General features: G+C 46.2%; 1 protein-coding gene and 1 long non-coding RNA gene across 2 annotated transcripts in view; one reads left to right on the forward strand and one right to left on the reverse strand.

Moving 5' to 3' along the window:
- The window catches only part of USP24 (ubiquitin specific peptidase 24), a 154,683-nt gene that overhangs the window by 91,382 nt on the left and 37,795 nt on the right, over positions 1 to 25,506 (forward strand). The window contains 17 exon segments of the mRNA XM_031969046.1: positions 82 to 167; positions 1,431 to 1,524; positions 2,475 to 2,630; positions 7,056 to 7,153; positions 8,254 to 8,349; positions 8,532 to 8,760; positions 9,620 to 9,779; positions 10,152 to 10,307; positions 10,768 to 10,838; positions 12,974 to 13,134; positions 14,342 to 14,403; positions 17,368 to 17,559; positions 18,142 to 18,259; positions 21,174 to 21,318; positions 22,029 to 22,148; positions 23,955 to 24,080; positions 24,861 to 24,959. Of these exon segments, the coding sequence (XP_031824906.1) occupies positions 82 to 167; positions 1,431 to 1,524; positions 2,475 to 2,630; positions 7,056 to 7,153; positions 8,254 to 8,349; positions 8,532 to 8,760; positions 9,620 to 9,779; positions 10,152 to 10,307; positions 10,768 to 10,838; positions 12,974 to 13,134; positions 14,342 to 14,403; positions 17,368 to 17,559; positions 18,142 to 18,259; positions 21,174 to 21,318; positions 22,029 to 22,148; positions 23,955 to 24,080; positions 24,861 to 24,959 (2,169 nt within the window).
- On the reverse strand, positions 28 to 12,367 carry LOC116423747. Its single transcript, XR_004234268.1, has 2 exons — positions 12,265 to 12,367; positions 28 to 511 (listed from the first exon to the last, which is right to left on the reverse strand). It is a non-coding gene; the product is annotated as an uncharacterized LOC116423747 (long non-coding RNA).

A 25,506-nucleotide genomic window follows, 5' to 3' on the forward strand; every position in this document is an offset into this window, starting at 1 on the left:
CAAAGTTGGTGTTTTTTGTTTGGAGGAAAAGAGAAATCTTTTATTCAATATCTATGGTTATGTCTTTTGCTTTCTCCTCAGGAGAAGTCCCTCCCAGGTGTTGTCATGGCACTTGTATGCAACGTATTTGACATGCTTTACCAGCTCGCCAACCTGGAGGAGCCCAGGTAAATACACATTTTCATAAAAGGGTCAGGGTTCGGAAACTCGGGAACCAGGCATAAAATGAAGGACTCTGGCTGCTCTTTGGGGTCAGGAAAGTTGGAGGTCGGTCTCTCTCCAGTTCCCATGTCCCTTTTAATCCTGATCAGCTTTTTCCTCTGCCAAGGGCCAGACAACATTGCAATTGGCCATGTCTCTATCCCTCATCTTCACCACATATGCCTGCTTGATTTGCTGTTCACAACACGCACTCAGCTTCTCCTTATGTTTTTTCATGGTAATAGGATGTCTACTAGTGGTGGTGGATCAAACCCAAGTAGAAATGCATCTCGACAGACTGCATGTTGACCTGGAAAACCACAAATTGACATGTCTCATATTTTAATTTTTAATAAACATTTCACAGTCACATTTTAATCTGGTTCAGTGCCTCTGATGTGCACTGTTCCCTCTCCCTTGATTTTTGGGTGATGTTCCATTGTTTATTTTTTTAGAGTATCAGCTTGGAGCTCAGACATGGCTAAAGACTATCTTACACATTTACTGGTAGTGATTCTGGGCACAGGATCTCTATTTTTCTCTCAATAATCTCTTATTTTTCCCATTACATTTTTAAGAATAGTTTTAACATTCATTTTTCTAAGGTTTATGAATTCCAAATTTTTTCTCCCTCTTCCCTTCACCTCCCCACTTCCCAAGACAGCAAGCAATCTAATATAAATAATGCATGTGCAATCATTTTAAGCAAATTTCCATACTAGTCATGATGTGAAAGAAAAATCGGAACAAAAGGGAAAAAAATCACAAGAAAGAAAAATCAAAGCAGAAAAAAGGTGAAAATTATATGCTTCAATCTGTATTTAGTCTCCCCAGTTCTCTCTTTGGAAGCAGATGGCATTTTCTATCCCAAATCTGTTGAAGCTGTCTTGGGTCACTGTATTGGTTAGAAGAGCCAAATCGATCACAGTTGATCACTTAATCTTATTGTTACTGGGTTCTCTTGGTTATGCTCACTTTACTCGACATCAGTTCATATAAATTTTTCCAGGCTTTTCTGAAATCATCCTGCTTATCATTTCTTATAGAGCAATAATATCCCATTACATTTCAGTTACCGTAATTTACTCGGCCATTCCCCAATTGAGGCAGCCACTCAATCTCCATTTCCTTGCTACCGCATATAATTTACTTAACATTCTCAACTGTGTAAATTACTTGGAGCATTAAACTGTAGCCAACATAACAGACTTTTATTTGTAACTTTGCAGGATAACACTACGAGTGCGAAAGCTGCTATTGTTGATACCTACTGACCCAGCTATTCAGGAAGCCCTTGATCAGCTCGACTCTTTAGGACGAAAGGTATGTTTTGGGAAGTTAGCAGAAGATCTCTAATTGAGCTGCTTTAGAATATTTTATAATTGTCAAGGAACTATTAAACTACTTCTAATAGAATTATTATGGAGGGGGTCATACTTAGCTCATGTAAGAGTAACTGTTTTTTTTTTCCTTCATAAATTACCCTTACCTTAAAGAGTTATGAGAGTTGTTTTCCCATGACATTTTCTAGAAAAGAATTTCACTTTCAACATGAGTATCTTTTGTGACCACAAAGGGATTTTCAACCCAATTGTTCCTCAGACTTTAATATTTACTTACAGTTTAATATATTAAATATACTTCTTTGTGCCATCAGGAATGCTATATATTTGGCTTAATCTTGATTTGTACTCATACAGAATAATTGATACCATTAAAAAGTCAATTTCTAATTTATAGTTGTTAGTTTCAGACACTAACTTTCTTTTAAGTTATATCTTAGAACTCTTACTGTATTTGTGTGCATGAAGTCTTCATCTCAAGTAACTTATAGGATATGGAAATTTGCTAAGTATCTTCCCATGGAGCATCAATAGCCATTTCATCTCTTTTTTTCTCCCTTAGTTTGTTGAAGTGTGAAATCTATTTTATTCAACTCAAATTTCACGTAGGATGATTTATGCTTTGTCTTATATATTATTACTTGTCACAGAATACAGGTAGGCCCGAGTTTTAAATATGAAGCATTACAATGAGTTCCTGTCACGATCAGATATGAGCATTTCCAGCAAAAGGGATAGGAATGTTTGAATACTGTCAAGCATTCACAGTCTTTAGTAGGACACATTGGAATAGAGCTAAGACTTTCTTCCAGATTGTCTTCTGCCTTACAGATTTTATTGGCCTTAAAAATAACTGACTTATGTTCCTTATGTTTAAAAAAGTGTAATGAAACTCTATTTTTTCTGTTTGTAACTATAATTTTTCCTCAGAAAACACTGCTGTCTGAAACAAGTTCTCAGTCTTCAAAATCTCCGTCCTTGTCTTCAAAGCAACAGCATCAGCCCAGTGCCAGCTCCATTTTGGAAAGTCTTTTTCGATCTTTTGCCCCCGGAATGTCAACTTTCAGAGTACTGTACAACCTAGAGGTAAGAAGTATCTCTTTTCTCCTGACTACAGTAGCCTGAGATAGGAGTTAGCTCATTGGAATCCAGGTTCCCACCATTGGAATGACTTGTCCGTAAAGTGACTCTAGAGACTTTAGAGTAAGAGGGGAACCTCCATTCCTTGTGACTTCCCCCCTGCTATTTAATTCACTGCTCCCAAGGGACTGTTGAGTGACTTGGTTGAATATATCTAGGAATGTTGTTGCTTATATAAAATAGCTTTGCAGTTTGGAAATCCTCCTATAAATTGTGATTTTTGTGTTCTTCCGCTTTAGAAGCTGATTAATTTGAGCATTTAATTACTTTAGTTGTTTTCATTGCTACTTTTAAGTGTGTCCTCATGAAAAGGAGCACAAGCTGTTTGAAATGTCTGACACAAAGCCTGGTAACAAATGAGATAATCTCGGGAAAGATTTTGCACAGAAGAATAGCCTGGAGTGCTGAATCCCACCCTCTGAAAGGAGAGCTAGAGCCACTTCCCGCACTCTAGAGCTCACAAAAGGCACCCTCAGGGAGTGGGAAGAGGAGAAGGCAAAGGGAGCTGTCCTGCCTTGTCCAGAGCAGCTTGTGCTAGATGGACCCCATTCCTTTGTGGATGAGGTTATTCAACAACAGAGGAGAAAGAGACAGTTTACTGGGATTTTGAAAATGCACAGTTCTTCATGCTGTTATTATGATCAAGAAGGAACAAGGTGGGCTCGATACTGGTAAACAGTCCTGACTGCCAAGAGGCTGAGCCCAACGAGGGCCAGTCTGCAGTAGCTGGGTGTTAACTTGGAAGATTCCCAGGGGAGAGCTTCCTTCACCCTCCGGGCCCCCTAGCCCCACCGTGACCACTTTGTTTCTTGCTCCAGTGACTTGGGTCCTCGGAAAACGCCAGGCCAGGAGGAGAGGTAAAAGTCCCAGATGGCTAAAATGGAAAGATCAATGGAAACTCTCATTCAGGGGTTTTATAGACCAGCTTTACAGACAGAACATGGGCCGGACCATGGGCTGGCTGAGAAACCCACCCAGGCAGCGCTTCTGCCCCACGGGCTCCTAGGGAGCAGTCAGCAAGGGAGTGGGGGTGGGTAGCCCAGTGAGTGCACCGAGAGCCTATTTCAGGATCCTCAGAACAGCCCTGCACCCTCTTTTATAAAGAAGCTAAAGCAGGCCAGAGTTAAGTTATCCACCCAGGGTTACACACAAGCAGGATTTGAACTCAAGTTTCCTGCCTCCAGGCTGGGCCCTCTATCCACTGCTCCACCCAGCTCCTTTTCTAGGAGATGGAGCTGATGAGAGGGAGAAAATTCCAAGTGAACAACAGCCAGAGAAAGGGCTTGAAATTTGGAGGGAAGAGCTGTGTGTCCGGAACATGCAGAGGCCAGTGTCCCTGACAAGCTGCGTGCTATGCGAGGGCTGATGGGTCCAGGTTAGGAAAGGCTTCAGGAGCTGGCAGCAGTCTCTGATCCCAGAGCTGAGAGGGGCCACTGGGGCTGGTCGAATAGCCGGGGTGAAATTCTGGCCCCTAAATGCAGGCCGCAGGAGGCCCCTCTGGCAGCTGGAGGAGGGAGGTGACGAGGGTCTGCCCCAAGGCTGGCAGCAGAAGAGGAGTCGGAGGAGCTGCGGGTGAGGTGGACGGCTTATAGCCGCAGATTTGAAGAGCCTCTCATCAGTGGGGGCCAGATAATGAAACATGGGCAGGCTGGGTTTGAGATGTCTATGAGACCTCCAGTAGAATTTGTCTGTCTTCACATCTGTTGAAATTGTGAGTCTGAAGGTCATCTGTGAGCTGGATACATAGAATCAGTTAGCTTACTGATGATGATTGAATCTGTGAGATGAGATAACTTAGAAAAATATTACAGAGGCAGAAGAGGGATACCTTTGTTCAGAGAGCACGATCTGAAGAAGGCGGAGACTGAGCCGTCAGAGAGGAAGGTGGAGAACCAAGAATAGTGTCCTGAGAGTGAGGTGCAGAGAGGTCAAGGAGGATGGAGAAAAGATCACGGCAAAAAAATCCCGCGAAACTTCGGAGAGATGAGTTCTGGTGGAATGAGGCAGTCCCAGACCCGATTGTAGAGTTTAAAAAGAGAAGAGGTGGGAGCACCCATTATAGACGGCTTCCTCCAGGCCCAGTGGGATGGATCGATGGAGTGAGGGTTTTTTCCAAGTAGCTTTTAAGTAGTGGATTAGTAGCTATTAGATGGGGGGTGATGGATGAGGGTCACTTATGCCTCGGCAAGCACAGGGGGCCCCTCTTTTTTGGGGATGGGCATGAAGGAAAGCGACATCTGAAGAGGATGTAAAGAGGGAGTCAAATAGGTGAGATTTTCTGCTGAGACATTTGGGGTAAGAAGCTGCTCCTCTGCCCCTGGGCCTTTTTGGTCACTTCCTCCAGTTCTGGAGCTTAAGGATCTTCTCTGTCCCAATTATGTAACTGAGCAACCTGTGTGTCTTGCTGACACTCCAGGCTTGCACAAACATTGCCCGTTGGATGTTTCATACTGGATGTTTCCGAGAGGTCTTTAAGTCTTCCTGTCTAAACTCATACTCATCTTTATCTCTGTGCTGTCCCTTTGCCAAACTTAGCATCCTTCTAGTTTCCAAGGTTGGTAAATTGTGAATTATCCTAGATTCTTCCTATCTCCCTCACCCCACAGAGCCCATCATTTCTTGCATCTCTCACCTCTGGTTCCTTCTCTCCACTCTCAGGGCCCTTATCCATCACCTCTCACTTCCCTGATTGTCCCTGCTCACATCCCTCTTTGGCTGCTGGAGTGGTCATCGTTAAAAGCAGATCTGACCCCAGGACTCCCTCACACTGTCAGTTCTAGGATGGCTTCCTATTGCTTTTAGACGCAAATAAATTCTCTTGCTCAACCTTTAAATTAAAGCCTTTTCCACTTGGCGATGTTGACAGAAATGGGTATGTGGGCCAGCTCTGCCACCCTTGCCACCCTGTGGCACAGGCTGCTCCTGGATGCTCAGAGCTGCTTTCAGCATGAGGTCTTTGCCTTCCTAAGCATTGTTGAGAAGGTTTCTCCCCAGAGTGGATCCTTCAGTGAGGTGATCTCTCCGGCAGAATCCTTTTCTGTGCTCGTCACGTTTCTAGGGTTCCCCTGATGGATTTTATGGTGTGTACAAAAACTTGTCATCTAGAGCCTCGTAGACATCGCTCCCCCCTGCACCTTGCAGTCCAAAGGCCCTAATCCCCTCCCCTGTTCTTCAAACAGGACGTTCCGTCTCTCTGCCTCTGCACTGGTCAGTCAGTCAATAAACATTTACCAGGCCTTGGGGTGTGGATACAAAAAAGAAAGACAGTCCCTGCCTTCATGGAGCTTACACTCAAGTACCAAGACAGCTGCATAGTGGGTGGCAACTCAAAGAAACCTTTCTCTTCTGCCTCCCCTTTGAGATGCAGCTCAGCCGCCTTCATCCTTCCCGGACACTTCCTTTTTTACTTTCTCTGTATTTGATGCTGGGTTTATTTACACACATGCCTGTGGTCTCCCCGATGTCAGTGTCAGTGCTAGCACCTTGTTCCCTAGGGAATGGCACCAGATGTGGAGGGACTGAAGAGGTTCTTCATCACTGATTTTTCACAAAACAAGACAACTCAGAAAAAGCATTAAAAAAAAAAAATCATTCACGGTTTTTTAAATTTAGGTTCATTTAATTGGGCCTCTGAGAATCCAAGGTCACCACAGCATGGCTGACCCCTCCATCCACCCTTGGAGAAAAGTGCCAGGGAGGACACTCGTTCCTGGCAGCATCAGGGACAAGCTTGGGCACAAGCACTGGGGTTCTATCTATGGCACCAAACAGAGACTGCGGCTTTCCTGTTTCCTCGTCCACCTTCTGCTAGAGCCGTTACCGGTGCCCATTTCCTGCTGGTGGCTCAGCAGGTGTTCACTCCCCCAGCATCCCTCATTAGGAGCGTGTCTCCTCAGTTTGTGACCAGGCACCCGCGACGTCTGAGAGTCAGGCCTACTCTCAGCAGGCAGCGACGTTTCTGGGGCTTTTTTGCTGATAGAAGACAAGGGCTGTCCTTTTCTTCTCTGGGTCCCCTGCCCAGCACTCAGTGGGAGCCTAAATCAGTGTTTGTTGACTGCCTAAATGCCGCACAGCGTTGTCGCTCTCACTTTGTTTTGTCTGTGAGGTAGCCGCCTCTTTTCCTCCAGACCAGAAGAAGGTGCCATTGGGGGCATCAGGCTGTTGGATTGGTCTCCCTCCGGTCCAGGCCCATGTTCTCTCTGTCCCCATCCTAGAGAGCGGGTGACTTGGGGAGTTCGGGGCCCCTGGGGTTACTTTCCCTGGGCTGCATTCCATCCCCAGCAGGTCTGAATGGAGGGCTCCTTAATCTTCATGTAGAAATGCTGTTTCTGTGAGATCGCTGGAAAGACTAATACGCTGTGCCCATCCTAGGTCCTGAGCTCCAAACTCATGCCAACAGCTGATGATGAAATGGCCAGGAACTGTGCAAAATCCTTCTGCGAGAACTTCCTCAGGGCAGGCGGCTTGAGGTGGGTTTGGGCACAGCTAAGTTAGGGTTCTGGGTGAACCTGGGGCCTTTGGGACACATCTCCTCCCTGTGGAGAATGGGCCAGTTCACGATTTCTTGGTTCCATGAACCCCTAGAAAAAAGTCACATCACCTCATGGCCAGCAAGCTGGTCCTAGACATGACCCATTGCTGGGTCTGCAGTTTGGGAGAACCTGTGTGGTCCCTGTGACTGAGCCTCAAACCCAGAATCACCAGAACATCCCCCACCCACCCCCAGCAACAGAGGCAGATGTGACCAGTTGGCTTTGAATGAAAATTGTCAGCTGAGTGGCTGAGCAGCTGCTCTCCCTGGGAGTAAGCTGGGGCTGGGCCGGGGGGTAACCTGTCCCAAGGTCTGCAGACCCCAGCTAGGAGAAGGAGAGAGGTGCACAGAATGGACCACCAGCCACCACTTTGTAGCAGTTGTCTGCCAAACCCTAGGAAACCAGCAGGAATGGCTGACCAACAGTTTCTTCTGACAGAGTCATTGGAAGGAGGGGCGTTCTCTGGGCAGGGAGTCCCCCTGCTTCTGGCTTCTTCTGGCTAAACTCCAAGGGGCCAATAGGAATGGTGGAGCTTGCTCCCTAGAGCAATCCTGGGCCGGTGGGGAGACGGGAGTCACACTATAGATAGGGTATAACTGCTTAGTCGTTACATGTATCTAGAGGGGTCCAGCCCTGGTAGTAGCCCACGTTCATAGGGCCCAATGCGTGGGGGGGGGGGGGGGGGGGGGGGGGGAGGATGGAGTATGTTAATTAAATAGATTATTAAATATATTAAGCAGGTCTTCAGCAAACTGAAGTACTTAGCATTCTGTTAGTCCACTGTCCCTCCCTCCCTCCCCCCCAATCCTAGGAATTTGTTGAAATAATAATTCAGAGTATTTACAGAGCAACCCGATAGCAAAGCATGATGATGGGGGCGTAGATCTGCGGGCTGCCTGCACAAATTAGTGGGGTCAAGAGGATGGTTATAGGTGGGGAATTCTGGAGAGTTTCTCAAAAACTACTCAGGCACTTAGAAGAATTACCCTAAAATGTGGATAGAAATCTAGTGATTTTCTCTCTTTTTCAAATAAAAGCTTGGTGGTCAATGTCATGCAGAGAGACTCTATACCTTCGGAAGTGGACTATGAAACAAGGCAGGGAGTTTATTCCATCTGTCTGCAGCTTGCAAGGTATGTCAGCTGAGCGTGTTAGTGCACTGGCCATGGGTGACCACCTTCTGCCACATCCATGCTCCCTTGCTCCCAGCTCACACACCCCGTTAACTTCATTTTCGAAGACTTACTCTAAATATTCATGGCTCCTTTGTAAGCCATCCCCCAGTAATCCTTGGTTTTCCTGCCTTTCTTGGAAGATTCTTACTTGTCGGGCAGACCATGCCCACGTTCTTGGATGAAGATCTCACCAAAGATGGCATTGAGGCGCTCGCTTCCCGTCCCTTCCGCAACATAAGCCGTCAGTCCAGCCGGCAGATGTCCCTGTGCGGGACTCCAGAGAAGGCCTCCTACAGACAGCTCTCGGTCTCTGACAGGTCCTCCATCCGGGTGGAGGAAATCATCCCTGCTGCCAGAGTCGCCATACAAGTAAGCGTGTCCGCCATCGTGCCCAGGCCATTCCTCCAGCCCTTTGAGGTGGGCAGGTTCTGTTAGGCATTTTCTTACCTGGCTCATGACCACACCGGCAGCCAGGCACAGCGGGGATTTTGTCCCTGATTTTACAAGTGAAGCAGCTGAGGTCAGGGAAGTGTGTTCCAGGATACACAATATTATTTGCAGCTATTTTTCCATTAGAGACCACTTCCCAGCCCCTTTCTCGCCACACTACCCAGGAATTTGTGGGCAAGACTCTGCATAATGCCTGTCTCCGGGCTGTTTTGAGGCCAGTCCTGCTGATTATCCCCACCTCACCTTCAGCCTTATCCATTTGCCTTTTGTTGCCAAAGCTACTCTAGGCTTGTTGGCGTAAGAACGATGTGTGCGGCATCGATTAGGCTCAGAACTGGTTTACTAGGAGCGAGTCATCAGGCATTGTGCTATGTGTCTGTTACCTCCCGAGAGCCTCGGCACAGCGGGGAGATGGGATTCCCCGTGCTCATTCCATGCTAGACATGCCCAGTCTGGGGCGCTGGGAGATGAGCTGCCTTGCTCTAGGGAACATGGCCACCCAAGGAGCGGGGCTGACCCACAAGCCTGGGCTGAGAGAAGCCCCCAGAGCCCCATTGGGGGGGGGTGCAGGGCCCCTGGCCTGGATTCCACCCTCACCCTTTGCTTGGGAGCTCCCTGAGGCAGAGGCGGTCTCGGCCGGGCTCCTGCTGTGCTCCGCCGGGCTCCTGCTGTGCTCCGCTGGGCTGTGAGCCTGACACCCCTTCCACCCCCAAGCAGACGTAGGGAGCGCCTTCTCCTTCCTCCTCCCCTACTAACTCTTTTCTCCGTACTCCTTTAGACAATGGATGTAAATGATTTCACTTCTACTGTGGCTTGTTTCATGAGGCTGTCCTGGGCAGCGGCTGCAGGACGTCTTGACCTTGTTGGGAGCAGCCAGCCGATAAAAGAAAGCAACACTTTGTTTCCTATTGGGATTCGAAACAGACTCAGCAGCTCAGGTATTGATTTCAAGGAAGACGCCCTCACCCCGCAGGGAGGTTGGAAGTCCTTCTGTCAGGTCAGCGCCGCCACCACGCAAAGCCCGAGCATAGCAAAGCCCCCGGGCCCCTGTGGCAGAGGGTTCTCTTCTGGGTGGGGCCATCTGGCTTTCCTTAGAAAGGCTCTTTGGAAATTAATGTTCTAAGTAGCTGTTTACCAGCTTCATTTGGTTTCCCCCTTCAAGGAAACCAAGGGGGTTGGTTTTGGGGTCGTAAAATGACCCTTCGTGACCAAAACAGTCACAGTACAAAGCCTGGAGACTCGGGGGGCTGCGGTGGGGCGTGCCCTCGGCAGCGGCCATTCTGACCTCGGGCTTTGTCTGCCTGGCTCAGGAAGCAACTGCAGCTCTGGGAGCGAAGGCGAGCCGGTCGCCCTGCACGCGGGGATCTGCGTGCGGCAGCAGTCCGTGTCCACCAAAGATGCGCTCATCGCCGGCGAGGCCCTCTCGCTGCTGGTCACCTGCCTTCAGCTCCGCAGTCAGCAGCTGGGTAAGGGACTGCCTGGGGGCCGCCGTGGGGCCAACTCCAAAGACTGATTTGGGCTCAGGTCCTCGGCTCAATTTCTTGGGCTGCCGATCCTTACTCAGGTCAAGGGCCGGGCAGAGACAAGGAAAGAGGATCCGCTGTGGGTGGGTAAGCCCTGGCCGGCACAGCCGACTTGGGAGGAGCCGAGGCTCAGCGTGCACTCGCTCGATTGTAGCAGGAGCCTCGCCAGAAATGTTGGTTGGTTTAAGGAAGGAGAAGGCATCCGGAAGTGTCCCTTGGACAGAAGGGGAACGTGGGTGCAGGCTCTGCACAGGAACAGGGTGGGAGAGGACAGAGCCTGTCCGGTCCAGGTGGAAGGCACCAGCCAAGTTTTACTAAACGCCGTGTCCCAGGGGGCCTGGTCGCGGGCCCAGGATGGGTGCCTTTCTGCCTTTGCGCTGCCTAATTCTGATTCTGTTCCCAGCGTCCTTCTATAACTTGCCGTGTGTGGCCGATTTCATCATTGACATTCTGCTCGGATCTCCGAGTGCCGAGGTGAGGATCTTCCAGATGTTTCAGTGCATTAATCGTGTTTCGTTGTGGGATCTCTCTGGTGTAGCACCCTCCATGTACAGGCCCGGTGCACTCTGGGAGCCGCGGGCTCTCGGGCGTCCTGCAGCCCCAGTCGGTCACTCGTTAAAGCGGCAGCCGCTCGTGCTCAGCCCCCATCATCTGGGGCCCCCGGAAAACATCAAAGACACATGGGCGGCTGGGGATTTGGGTGGCTTCTCTTGCCTGAGCTGCTAGTTCATCTTCACAACTTAACAGGAAATTTCTGGCATTTTATATTGAATTATGCTGATTCCAATCAGAAGTTGTGAGTCTTATTACAAAGAAATTACATAAAGCTCCATTTCACCCAGGATTGTTCCCTAGATTGTTGGAATTCGCTGTCTCCTGGTAGGTCCCTGCTCATTAGCTAAAACAAGTCAACGCCAGTAATCCAGATCAGCCCAGAACCACCCAGAACATTCCACGGCTTAGAAAGTCCTCCAAACGTTAGGGGGTGCTGGTGAGGCAAAGATCAAAATGATGCTCAGTAGCCAGGGGGCACCTTGTCAGGCTTCAGGGAGACCCGAGTTCAAGTGCAGCCTCAGGCACATCCTATCAGGATGGCCCTGGAACCTCGGACTGCCTCGGTTTCCTCAGCTGTGAAATGGGAAGAATAACAGCAATGAACAAACACCTGTCTCCTGGGCTGTTGCAAGTGTCATGGGAGAGAATGATTGTAAAGCACTTAGTGCAGTGCATATAGTAGGCACTGTGCTGTTGTGCTGCTGTTCGTGTTATTGTCATTGTTATTTTACCCTGAGCATGACACTGATCTTCTGTGCCTCACGTCTAAGTTCTAGTGTGTGAGTGTGTCTGTGTGTGTGTGAGAGAGTGTGTCTTTGTGTGTGAGTGTGTCCGTGTGTGTGTGTGTCTGTATGTGTCTGTGTGAGTCTGTGTGTGTGAGTGTGTCTGTGAGTGTCTGTGTGTGTCTGTGTGTGTGTGAGTATGTCTGTGAATCTGTGTGTGAGAGAGTGTATGTGAGTCTGTGTGTGAGTGTGTCTGTGTGTGTGTGAGTATGTGTCTGTGAATCTGTGTGTGAGAGAGTGTATGTCTGTGAGTGTGTGTGTGAGTGTGTGTCTGAGTGTGAGTCTGTGTGTGAGTGAGTGTGTCTGTGTGAGTGAGTGTATGAGAGTGTGTATCTGTGTGTGAGTGTGTGAGTCTGTGTGTGTGTGTGAGTGTGAGTCTGTGTGGGTGTGCGTGGAGGATAATGGACAGTGCTCACTGGTTGGAAACGGAGGGAGGAAGGGAGGTGGCTCAGTCCTGTAAGGGAGAGATGCTCTGTGTGAGCAGTAAGAGGAGAGCGAGGGAGGCAGGAGGTCTGCCCCCCCCCCCCACCCATCCCTACTGCCCCGGCCCCCCAGTTTCCAACCTTCAGGGTTTGGAGGGAACGGTCCTTATGTCCGCGGAGCCATATTTTGCTTTGATTGTGACCATTTGGAAGGGCTTCCTAGAAGAGGAATCTTGCCATGGTAACTTGATCAAGTCTTAAAAATGTAGAATCACTATCATGGGGTTCTAGAATCGGAGCAGGAGGGAACTTCAGGAGCCTCTGGTCCTCTCCCCTCGTCTTAGAGATGAGGAAACCAAGGGCCTGGGAGAGGGTGAGTTTTCTTATTGACACTTGTTGTTGAGTCATTTAAATCACATCCAACTCTTCATGACCCCACTTGGGGTTTTCTTGGCAGAGACACTGAAGATGTTTGCCATTTTCTTCTGCGGCTTGTTTTACAGATGGGAAACTGAGACACACAGGGGGAAGTGACTGTCCAGGGTCACGCAGCTAGGAAGTGTCTCAGGCTGGATTTGAACTCGGGTCCTCCTGATTCTGGGTACACTAAGTCACAGCTTCAGCCCCCATTTGCATGTAGATTTATGTGAATAGTTAAGAGTAAATCATTCTTTGATAAGCTTCTGGCACTTGGAGTCAGGAAGCTCTAAATTAAAATCTGGTCCCGGTAATAAGCTCTCTCCCAGGGTTGTTATGAGGATCAAGTTGGGGAATATTTGTGAAGTGCTCTGTGAAATGGTTGCGGTCATTCTCATCGTGCCCCGCACCACTGATGATGCTGTTATTTCAGATCCGTCATGTGGCCTGTGACCAGCTGTATACTCTCAGCCAGACGGACACGTCTGCTCACCCAGAAGTGCAGAAGCCAAATCAGTTTCTCCTCGGGGTCATTCTTACTGCTCAGCTGCCGCTCTGGTCTCCCACGAGTATCATGAGAGGCGTCAACCAGAGGTAACGAGGATCGGGGAGGCTTGCAGGGGACTCGGTCTGCCGCTGCGTCCCCACACCAAATGGGAAACCTACCCCTTGTCTGGTTTTCATTTTTCTTGTCTCCTTTCATACTCCTAAAGTCCCAGGATGTAGGAGACGCAGAAAAGCAGCACTGAGAGACAGGCTGGGGGTGGGCTGTGTTTGGGAGTATTCTCAGAGTGTCTTATAGCAAGCCCAGGTTCCAGGCCCTGTTCAGGCCCAGTAGGTGTCCTTGAGGAGCAGGGGTCTTTTTCCTTCTTGTGGCTCCGGCTGACCACGGTCTTCTCTGGCTGTCCTGTGGGCCTCTCCTACTCAGCTTGCTCCGACTGAACTCCTTGTCTTGCCTTCCAGGCTTCCCCATGATGATCAGGGGCACCACCCTCCTCCCAGACCCCCACACTCCCAAGTGCCAGATTCACTTCTTCCCCTGCCCCCTCGCCCCCCCACCCATGTCTAAGCTACTACCAAACCCTTCTCCCTTGTGACCCAGCCCTATCCTGATGTAGGCCCCCCTCGTTTAAGGCCTGGGTCACTGCAGTTGCTGCCACAGGTCTGCCTGCCTCCAGGGCGTGCCCAGTCCTTCTGTCCTAAGGGTGAGCCTGACCAGTCTGCCGGGCAGTTCTGACTGAGCGCCTGCCACGTGCAGGCACTGCTGGCCATACGCGGCAAGAGACAGGCCCTTGCCTCCAGGAGCTATAGTCCAGAAGCTGGGAGGGACCTTTGGGACCAATGTAGGGACGCCCTCGGTGGCTGTGGAGGTGTTTCTGGAGACCCTGTCATCCCCACCTCTCGGCAAACTCTAATGACTCCCACTTATCTCCAGGGTGGAACATAATGGAGCACTCAGGGAGGTGGAGATCTTGTGCCCTTTGCCCCTAATGATCTTCTCTTAACATCTACAAGGTGTCTTCAGGATTCTGCTCCCTCTCCTGCATTTGGGCCAAGTATAGGGTTTTTCCTCTTCCTTCTAATAATAATAGACCAGGGACTTCATCATTTAACGCAGGATTTGTGTTTGAGGAAAAGGAATCCCGGTGTGCTCCTTGGCGACCTCTGTGGGTTAGAGATAGTCCCTGTCGTTCTGTTGTACTCCATCAAGGTTCTCATCAGCTCGTGAATCTGAAAACTGAAAAGACAGATTTCCTTTAAGAGCCAGTCCTTGGGCTGACAGCGACCTCTCTCTTTCCAGGCTCTTGTCCCAGTGCATGGAATACTTTGATCTGAGGTGTCAGTTACTTGACGACCTGACAAGTAAGTGCGGTTCAACTCTGCGAGCGTCCTGCTAGGGCAGGCCCATCTCCTCTTATACCCACCCCGACCCCTCCCGACTGTTGTTCTGGGCCTGGGTGGCTTGGAAATGGGCAGTGGATAACCCTGGGGTCGTCACAGAAGACCTAAAATCACTGCTATCCCTCCTGGTCCTGTGGGGGACATTCTGTTTCCTTCTCATCTTCTCAGTCCTCCAACAGATGGGGGGGAGGTCATGGCAAGAAGCAGCTTCCAAAAACACTAATGGGGGACTTGTGGCGGTGGCAGCTACCGGCTGACATGGATTTGGGGGCTCTGGTTTGTCTCGCCATCACCCCTGGTTTTCCCTGACTTTAGTCATCTGTTACAAAGGGTTCAGTGGGATAAGACAGAGAAGAGGCCATGAGCTATAGCTGTCCGGTTAGGGCTTTGGTCACTTTGGTGAGAGCAGTTTTAGTTGAACAAGAAGTTTGAAAGTCAAGCTACAGATGATTTATTGAGTATGTGGTGATACTAAGTGTAGACAGAGAGAAGGGGAAGAGAAATCAAGAGCAATAGCAAGGCCATCTGATGAAGGAAGGCTTTTTTTAGGATGGGAAGATATGAGTTTGTTCAGGAATGAAGGAAGCAGATGGAAAGGGATTGGAGATTGGTCAGAGTTGATTGTTGGTAGGGACAGTCTGCAGAAGTGAGAGAAGGTGAGATGGAGGACACATAGAGGGATTGGCCCTCATCATTGGACATAGTGGAGGAGCGGATGATTGGACATAAGGGGGATCACCATAATGAGACTGGATTTCTCAGTGAATGATCTTGGTGTTTAAAGTGAGGTCCTCAGCAGAGGGAAACAGGAAAAGAGATGAAGGAGATAGGCAATGAGGGAGAAATAGAGCAAAATTAACTTGCTACAGGGAATCTCTGGTACAAACTGGGTACAAACATTGATTCCTCTTGGACCCCGATCTATGTTGTTTGTGGCTTCCACATGAGCATGAGTGAAGGAACAGAGTGGGAGGGATCCAGGTGTTGGTGAGGCAGGAACCATGTAGAATTGAATGGATTCCCTAAGCAGTCAAGACTAGGGAGAAAGCGGTGGCCACAGCAGAGGGACTCAGGTGATAGAAGGAGTGGAGATCACCCGAAGGCAGACAACAGGTGTGCATTGCAGCACAGTCAGGGATGAAGAGAGGAAAGCTTCATCCCAGGTCTGTGGACCTTAGGTAGAGGTGAGGAGGAGGCTGTGGGAACAAAGCCAGATTGAAGACCTGGGGCTTTTGTGTGTTGAGAACGAAAGTCGATGTTAGGCTGCGAAGTGATCTCTGCAGGGAGAAGGAAAAGAACTGAGGGCTGGTAGTAGTTAAGGGCTCCCAAAATCTGGATCACGTGATAAATCAGGTAGCCCGGATTGCTGCAGATGGAAGGTTGTTAATACAGGACCAAACTTTTCAGGGCAGACATAAGGAAGAGCAGGAAGATACAGAGTGCGATAGAGGTGGATGGGAAGGAAGATGCAGAGAGCTGTGAAGGGAGACGGTTGTTCTTTGGCATCCTGAGGAATAGTGGGAACCTTTCCTCCAGAAAGGTGGAGTAAGACCTGATTTAGAGAGGGCCTTGAATAACAATCCAAGGAAGTAGTGGTATGTATTGGATCATCATAAATAATGAGCCATAAAGAAGACATTGCCGTGGCACTATAAAGTCTCTAAAGGGTTTTCCATGGAGGACTGCCCTCTTTGTTTCTTAAAACCCCAACCAGGTATTGACCACATTTTGTAAAGGAGAAAAGGAAGCATCAGAGGGATCTAGGGAATGAGTAACAGAACCTGGATATAAGACCAGCTTTTTCCCACTTTCAGTTCATCTTCTCCCCACCATTGAAAGGTTTCAAGCAGGATTTATGATTCAAGTCAGCTTTTGTGTATAAGAAGTATTAATGGGATAGCAATATAAAAAGGCATTGTGAATTTATCATGAATGGAATGGGGGCAGATATACCCAGTTCTCTGTGTACCTGCTGGGAAAGTGGGACTGCAATCACAGCGGGTAGAGGAGCAAATAAAGTCCAGAGAAAAGTGATGAAAATGGTACAGAGGGAGATGATGGAGGAAGGCAAGCAGAGTGAGGACGCACATGGGAAGGTAGAGTGGCACTACCAGAACTATGGATCAGAACTGGGAGTCCTTGATGATATAGACCCGGTAGAGATGGGAAAGGGGTAAGGGGACTGACAGGGTTTTATAGCGTTTTGGGGAGAGAGAAAACTAACTCTTTGTGCCACCTTAGGGGTGAGTTTGTTAATGTCTCCAAATTATCTCAGAGTTGTCTGTAAAATCTTGAAATTAATGTGTCCACAGCATCTCAAACTGTCAGTACCATTTGGGGTTCTGCTGGTTTCTCTGCAGAGGATTGGAACCTCTCTACGACCAAAAGACCCTGACAGCAAAGCACATATCCATTGATCAATATATTACCATATATTTTCAATTTGTGAATCATATCTTTAGGAAGGTTTATGGTGTGACTTATGAGTTCTCCCTTACAATCTTATTCCTGCTGTTGTTACTTTATTCTGTGCTACTGACCAGGAAGAGGGGAAAATGGTAGTCAAAGGGACCAGAATAAGATATGTTTTTAAAACACATTGGAAGGGAAAGAAGGACAAGGAAGACATAGATTATCATTACACTAATATTCAGGCTTGCAATAAGAAGGTTTTATTCTAAGGTGATGACATTAGGTATAGGAAGAAGGGCATAAATCAGAAGAGAGAATGCTAAAGAAATTATAGAAATTCACCACTGGCTAAATTTGGTGAGAAGAGGCCATTGGAAGACAACTCCAGATAGCAATGCCTCTGGCAGAGGTATTGCACCTGAAAAGAGGGGTGGTCTGTTGGAGAAGTTCTGCAAGTTCAAGGTGCCACCAGATCATGAGATCTTACTTTCTGCCTTTGTTTTCCCTTTCTAGCTTCAGAAATGGATCAGCTAAAGATCAGTCCGGCTGCCATGCTAGAGGATGAAATTACTTGGCTAGATAATTTTGAGCCTAATCGTACAGCTGAATGTGAAACCAGTGAAGCAGACAACATTCTGTTAGCTGGACATTTAAGACTCATCAAGACCCTCCTTTCACTCTGTGGAGCAGAGAAAGAAATGCTTGGTAATTATTACATTATCCTACTCTTCTTCAATTATTAATATAGGAAGGGTATTATTTTGGAAATATAAACCAAATTGGTGCTTTAAGCTGCAGGAAATCGGCTGGATCGTTTAGTGCAGATCAGTTTAAAATTTGATATATCGTATGTTCTTTGTGGTCGATTACTATAAAATGGCAGAAAAAAATAGAATCGGCTTTTCCTTTGGTATATTTACTAGACAACCAAACCGGGGCTAGTCAGCAGCTCAAAAGAATGGAATTAGGATGCCCAGGTACGCCTGCTGCCCCTTACCTGTGGCCACTTTGCTGGGCTTAATCTGGGAAATGGGAGAGTGGGAAGAGAGGAACTCCAGCTTCCTTTCAGATCTCATAGCCCATGACTGGGTTCACAAAGTACTGAAGGTGATATGTTTCTCTCTAGATAGAACCTGGCAATAGTATCTCATTCTTACTTAGCATCTCTGCTTTGAGGAATGTGAGGGAGAAGTTTGAGAGTCTTTCTTTCTTTCTTCCTTTTTTTTTTAAACTAATTTCAAAGGCCTTTCTTTGGTCATCAATTGCAAATAATGTCCTCTCTTCCAGGGTCGTCACTTATCAAACCATTGTTGGATGACTTCCTTTTCCGGGCTTCCAGGATTATTTTAAACAGTCATTCTCCAGTTGGCAGTGCTGCCATCAGTCAACAGGATTTTCATCCAAAGTATGGAAAGTGCACGTTGTGTTCAGTTGGTAAAAATTCTAACTTGGAACTTTTGTCCCCAGTGTGATAAACTTTTGGGTAGAACTGTTTGCACATGTAAATGCATGGTGTCTTTGTCTGTGCGGTCCCATGATCCATTGAGTAGGAAGCCAAAGAAATCACAACTTAAACTTATTTGTTATTTATGCCTCAAGAGGTCCTTCGCTACCTATCAAAAAATAAAATGTTTAATAGGGGTGTCAGGCAGCAATTAGCTTTTTTTAAAATTAAAGGCCATCTCTTTTAGGTATACAGCTAGATCCTGATTTAGTTTTAATAATGAATCCCTTGAAGTAGTCACATTATTCATATTAGTACCATATATTTCCATTGGGCTGGAACGTGTTAATATTTCAAGTAATGTAAATTCAAATAATACATGTGATTATTTCAGTGGTTCCCTTTTAAAAGCACTAATCATGTGTCATTTATCCATTATCACTGAAAAGTGAGATTTTCCCAAAAGTTTATTTTGCTCATAAGTGCAAATTAGCTCTTTCACCTTAAAATCTTTTTATCATATCTATTTTGGTGACTCTAGGATATTGTATATTTCCTTGCATCTTAATCAGAGGGTTCAGTAATGCAAAAATTATATTTCCTTTTTTCATGTGAGAAAATGAAAAATACTGTAGGGAGGCAAATATTTCGATTTTGACTTAAAAATTGGTCTCTTGGAGCCTAAACCACAAGATTCAGAAGGTAAAAGTCTTCCTTTCATAGGGTAGTTAAACAGATAAAATGCTGGAGGACCACTTATCACTAATATGGCAGGGGGGCTCTTGGTTAGGAAGTTAGATTAGATGCATCCTCTGAAGCACCCTCTGTCACCGTGTCTGAGTAATTAAATAGCATATTAAAGAATCAGGGAAAATTCACTCCTAAGCTGTTTTAGCACATTTTCCTTTATTGATCTTATATTTTGATTAAGTCCGGACTTTGATTTTACAAAGGTAACGCGTCTACCATGGACTGGTGAAATATGTAGACAGTAACCTTTTGTATGTTAGCCACATTGAGCAGTTAAGGAAGTCTTTTATCTGCTCACCAGCTACAAATCATTATGATATAGATCTCAGAGAAAAGCTAAAATAGAATAGGTCATGTTTATCTTTGAGGAGCACTGGAGCACATCTGCAACAATCAGTGATTCTGTGAAGTAGCATGGCACAGTAGATGGATTCAAATCCCACCTTGGGAGCTTGCTGGCCATGTGTCTCCAGGCCACCTTTCTCAGGCTGAAGTTTCCTACTCTGTAAAAATGGGTATAATAAGGGTCCTTTTCTCTCAGAATTGTTTTGTACATCAGAGGGGATAAATTAGGTAAACCTTTTTTAGATCTTAAAGCCCTCCTGAAATATGAGCTGTTATTGTTATCAGTGTGGTACAAGGATTGTTCCAGTGACCTGTCTATAAGTCATTCTCTCCTCAGTCATAGTAACCTCCCTGTCTAATTCCATATCCTCCCTAGACCTAGCCACAAGGTTTAGAAGGTTATACTAGTCTGTGAACACAACCATAGCAAATAGTAAGATCAAAAAGAAAGAAGAAACTCAAATTGCTCGCTCACCCAAAGAGTAGAATTCCCAGTGAATAGTGAAGAAATAAAGAATAGATTAAAATTCAGCATTTGAGAGTAGATTTTTATCTCCATGACCTTGGACAACAAATGTAATTTTTCTAAACTCATTTTCCTCAATTAAAAAAATAACCTCTTAGACCCCTTCCCCTCCAAATCTAGGAACTTCTGAGCCTGCAGGTGAGTTGTGTGCACCCTGGATTGAATAACTCTGCTGTCCAGTTAGACATTCTGTCTTTTAGCTCAGTTTCCCTTTGAGGCCACAGCTCCTGTGAATAAATGGAGGTTTTTCTGTTGTCGTCATCATTGTCATTTTTTTTTTTTTTTTTTTTTTTTTTTTTTTTTTTTTGGTAACATTCAGAAAATGAATTAATGATCCTGCGCTTCGAATTGAATGAACTATCTGAAGTATTAAGAAAATGTGTCATCTCATTTCTAAATTTGCTTCTTCTACTTATTTTGTAGGGTTAAAGTATCAGAGCACTGGTGGCTAGCTGGAACTAATGACTACCTTGCTTTTAACAGCACAGGATTTGTTCACTTAATACACTTTTCGAGACTTAGAAGGTTCCCTCAGTTTTCCTTCATCCCTCATTGACCTTTTCTCTTATAAAGCAAGTACAGGCTAATCCTGTCAGTTATAAACTATTATAATCTTGTTGAGTGACTTGAGAAATCTTCACAATTTCTTGTGATATGACAACTTTGCAAAGAGGCTTTTTTATGGACGTTCCAAAATTAGATTGTTAATCAGGATGTTACTGTTTACCCTTGGGATCCCATGCATTCAATTCTATAACCATTTCTCATGTGCCCACTGCCTACTTTGATTTCAGTAGTTTGGAAGATATGAAGATAATACAATCCTTGCTGTCTTAAAGTTTATTACTAACATTCACAAATGTCATATTTTCTTGAAAATTGTAACTGCTATGCTTTATGTTTCAAAAGTCCCTTTGATTTTTAAAAGACTATTTAGCTGATCCTGGGGATGGTCAGGCTAATTAATCTGAGTTTCTTGAGCTCAGGAGTTCTGAGTTGTAGTAGGCCCAGCTGATGAGGGGACTACACTCAGTTGGACATTAATATGTTGGGTTCCCTTAGATCTAGAATCCACCAGGCTGCATCGGGAGAGTCAAACTAGCCCAGGTCAGAAACAGCAAGTCACAAGCTTCCATGGAAGCTTCCAGCCTGGGAAAAATAAGGGGATTCAGGGTTTTTTTTAATATTTAAAAAATAAGTAGATCATTTGTTCTTGAAAGAGACCACTAGTCATTTTTTTTTTCTTTTTTTAAGATGTAGTACTGTGAACAGTCGGTTGGCAGCCTATGAAGTTCTGGTGATGTTGGCTGATAGCTCACCCTCCAATCTTCAAATTATTACAAAAGAGCTGCTTTCTATGCACCATCAACCTGATCCTGCTCTCACCAAGGAATTTGATGTGAGTATCTGTGTGGTGCATTTCATGCTCATTTGCCATGAAATGTGGGTCTTTAAATACGAAATGCTGCTGCTGTTGCAAGGTAGCTGGGTGGCCACAGAGTGGACAGCAGAGCCCTGGCCTGAAGTCAGGAAGACCCATGTTCTATCTTTGATATTAATTAATTATGTGATGTTAGGCAAGTCATCTAACTTCTGTCTCCCCAACTATGAAATAGGAATAATAATAATACTTCCCTTGCAGGATTATTACAAGATTCAAATGAGGTAAAACTTGTAAAGCACTTAGTGTTAGATAAATGATTGTTCCCTCTCATCTCCCTAGCCATCCACCCCATATTAAAGCAGACATTTAAAATGAGAATCCAGTGTATTTGTAAATTTAGCTTTGTCCTTGCTGGAAGACTTCTCCTCTAGCAGTTGTTGTAATAGTTGTCTGTAATGGTCCTTTTAGAGAAATGCAAAAGTAGAAGAAATTCTGTTTAAGTGATGTTTTGGGTTTATCATTCTGGAGTTGGGGAAACAACAGTGATTCATATTTCCTGAATACTTGACAGTTTTCAAGGCTCTTTACTCGTAACAGACGATGGACGTGGGCAAGTTAAGGATTGTCCCTCCCATTTCCTAGGCAACAAGCTCTGAAATGGATTTTTAGGTGCTATTAAAAAGCGGCTGACGTCCTCTGTGTGCGCTCTCTCTCTCTCCCCCCAGTATCTTCCCCCAGTGGACAGCCGCTCCCTCTCAGGATTCGTGGGGCTCAAGAATGGGGGTGCCACCTGCTACATGAATGCAGTTTTCCAGCAGCTCTATATGCAGCCCGGCCTCCCTGAGGTAATCCCCCTCTCTCCCCATTCATTTTTGCTCTTGACATGTTGACTGAAAACAATTCTGTATGTGAAGAGAGGAGAGTAGCCACAGCTAATAAATGATTTGGGTCTTGCTCAGACAGGAGTTCAGAATTGTAGCATTTTTGCCCATTTGTATAAATCTGGTTCCGTTTTCTGTTGCCGAATGTACTGCCTAAACGGCAGATGCTCCGTGCAACCATCCCTTAATTCCAAAGGGAATATTGAGATCTGCTCTTGCATCCCATGCCCACAAACCTGAAAAAAGTCTTGTCTGGTAATCGTAAGTCTCTGGAATTCTCACTGATAGAATTGTTCCATTTTAAAAGCGCTTAAACAGATGTGGAGCTGGAAAGGTGCTTAGGGGTCAGCAAGAACCCAAACCTCAGAGTAGCAAATGTCAGAGCTGGCGTTGTAGCTCGGGGCCCATTCCATTGCCCACTCCCAGACCGAGATGCCGGTGTGGTATGGGCCGGTCCTGTTCTTAGTATTATCCATTAATCTTCATTACAACCCCCCTAATTACCACTTTCCATCCTGCTTATGTCTGTTACCTTAACTTTTATTCACTGAGAGATGCATAAAACCAGCCATGTCCATTTGGCAGATCAGGGAAGCAAGGCCCAGAGGGACTAAAGACTAAGTGGGTGGAGCCCGCCCCGGCTCCAGGGGCAGGGAGGCTTTGTTCTGACCAGGTGTGGGCATAGAGAGGCAGACCTTAGCCTACGGTGCCCCCAGAGGAATCAGTGCTGGCCCTGGGGACCTACTGAGAGTCCTGGTGAACGCTCGCGGGTCACCTCCCAGAGAGTGGGCCAGGAGAGGCCTGGCTAAATGCCGGGATGGAGTCAGGAGCCGATGGAGGCCTTCACAGACTACATAACAGCATCATCTGAATCTGATAACAAAGTCTTGCATTTGGGCACAAAATAAAAATACTAAGCTCCGCAAACCTAAGCTGGGGGAGCCATCGAGAGACAGCAATCGTCCTGAAAAAGACCCGGGGGTTTTAATGCACTGTTAACATGAGTTAACTCCGTAAGTTAACAGTGTGATGTGGGAGCCCCAAAATGGGACGCTTTTGGGCTGTATCAGGAGAGACAGAACTTTCAGGAACAATGTGGAGTTGATCCCCTGCCTCTGCCATTGTGAGGCAGTCTGGAGCGTCAGGTGCACCAAGGGGTTCTTGCAGGAGTGAGGGAAGGCCCCAAAAGCCTATGACCCAGAAGTCATTTGAAGGACCTGTATACTTAGCTGTGAAACAAAGTGGCAATCAGGGAGAATGGGCGTGACCATGGTCTTCAAGCATTTGAGGAAGGAGAGAGACTCAGCCTCTTGTTGGCTGTAGGTGAGAGAACCAGGGACTCTTAGTACAAGCTGCAGGGTCAGTTGAAGGACAGATGCCAGAAAAAGCTGGAAGCTGATGAGAGGGGACTTGGCTCCTTTGGAGTGGAAATCCCCAAGCACAGGTCCCAGAAGTAAACTACAGTACGAGCACATTTTTTAAAGATGCTCTTTTTAAGTCATAAGAGATCCAAAATTAGGGGCAACCAAGGATCAGTGTTACCACCCACAATTCCCAGGGGACTCATGGGGAAAGAGGCAGCTCCCAACCTCCTAGTGGAAGTAAAGGGCTTGGGGTGTTCAGGAAGGAGCTGGCTTTGACCCTGTGTGTTTGCCATAGGGGTTTAAGGGTGGAAGGTAGGAGAGAGGGAAAAAGAGGTGGGTTTTTGAATATTGAAGAAACAGTTTTTTAAAAGATCAATATTTTTAACTTAATATTTTCCTTGTTAAGTCTTTACTTTCCGTTGATGACGATATGGACAATCCAGATGATAGCGTGTTCTATCAAGTCCAGTCCCTCTTTGGGCATTTGATGGAAAGCAAGCTGCAATACTATGTGCCTGAGAATTTTTGGAAGGTATTTCTCTGAAATTATTTATTTTTCTTCCTAAATGTGCAGTGGGGGTGGCCTTTAATCACGCTAGATCATACTCTCAGCCAGCACGCTTACCAGAACTAGACTGGCTGCTCCTAAAACGATTGACTTGAGCGATTGGATCCACTGTTGGGCACTTTTTCCCTTCTAGAAATCAGTGTGTGGAAAGGAACATTTCATATTAATTCATATGGGCCTCATAGTCCCTGGGCTATTTTACTTTGCACCATGGATTGTGCTCCTCACTTTTACCTTGTTGTAGTTCTCTTTCCCCTAAATGGCTCCAGTTTTTCTAGATACTTAGAATACAACTTTCTGTTCATTAAGAAGGTTCAGGTCCTGTGTAATTGTATGAAACCCCTGTTTCTTCCTTTGTGGTGAGTGCAGCTGATGAACAATGCAGGACTGCAGATTTGGGCCTTTGCCTTCACAGAGACATCCGTGTCTATAGTTGAATGTTTCACCCCTTGGCCAGCCATCCCACCATTCTGCTGGTCCCTCTCATGAGGAGCCTGGCAGCATGTACCAGTGGGCAGTGGAGAGCTGGAGCTTGGCACTGCAGTGGGCTCTTTTCAGAAGGGTCTCCTTGCTGCTGTTCAATCATCTTATGATCACTTGAGATGGCTTGATCCTATTCTGCAGGATTCATTCATTCATAGTCATTTGCTTATTTTATGTTTATAAACCAAAAGATAGATATACAGAAAACTAAATTTCTAAGCAATCTTTTTTTTCCTTAACATGTCTAATGTTTTAAAATAGATTTTCAAGATGTGGAACAAAGAGCTTTATGTTCGAGAGCAACAAGATGCGTATGAATTCTTTACTAGCCTCATCGATCAGATGGATGAATACCTCAAGGTAATAAAAGCTTTCAAAGAACTTACTCCAAGTACTATGTGAACCTAAATTGGGAGAGTAAATAGAGTGCTTTCAGAAAAGGACTAGACTTAGGGGAGGTTATCATCTATGTCCCACTTCGGACCCTTGCTATCTCTGGGGCTAGGAGTCTGTCAGTACCTGTTCTGAATCTTGGCTTCCTCATCTATAAAATGGGTGATGCTGGACTCTTTAGGTTACAGGCTGTACCTTAGATTGAGTGGATATGTCTGATAGGTGATATGTGCTGGTTCAGCTGCTTTTAGTACTGACACATCTCAACAAATGTAGTGCTCAAAGAGGTCTTGGAGAGGTCTCTACTTCCACCTCAAATGAGCTCGCTCGCGCGCTCTCTCTCTCTCTCTTGTTGAATTTTCCCCTTTCAACTGATTTTATCATATTGATCCAAATGGAAGATGGACCCCTAAAATGTGTTTTTGTTTTTAAGAAAAAAATGAGTAATTATAAACTGAAGAATACCACCTGCTATGTGTTGGTACTAAAATTACATATACTCAGACCAAAAGAG

The sequence above is a fragment of the Sarcophilus harrisii genome, chromosome 4 (genome assembly GCF_902635505.1).
Source record: "Sarcophilus harrisii chromosome 4, mSarHar1.11, whole genome shotgun sequence".
Lineage (NCBI taxonomy): Eukaryota > Metazoa > Chordata > Mammalia > Dasyuromorphia > Dasyuridae > Sarcophilus > Sarcophilus harrisii.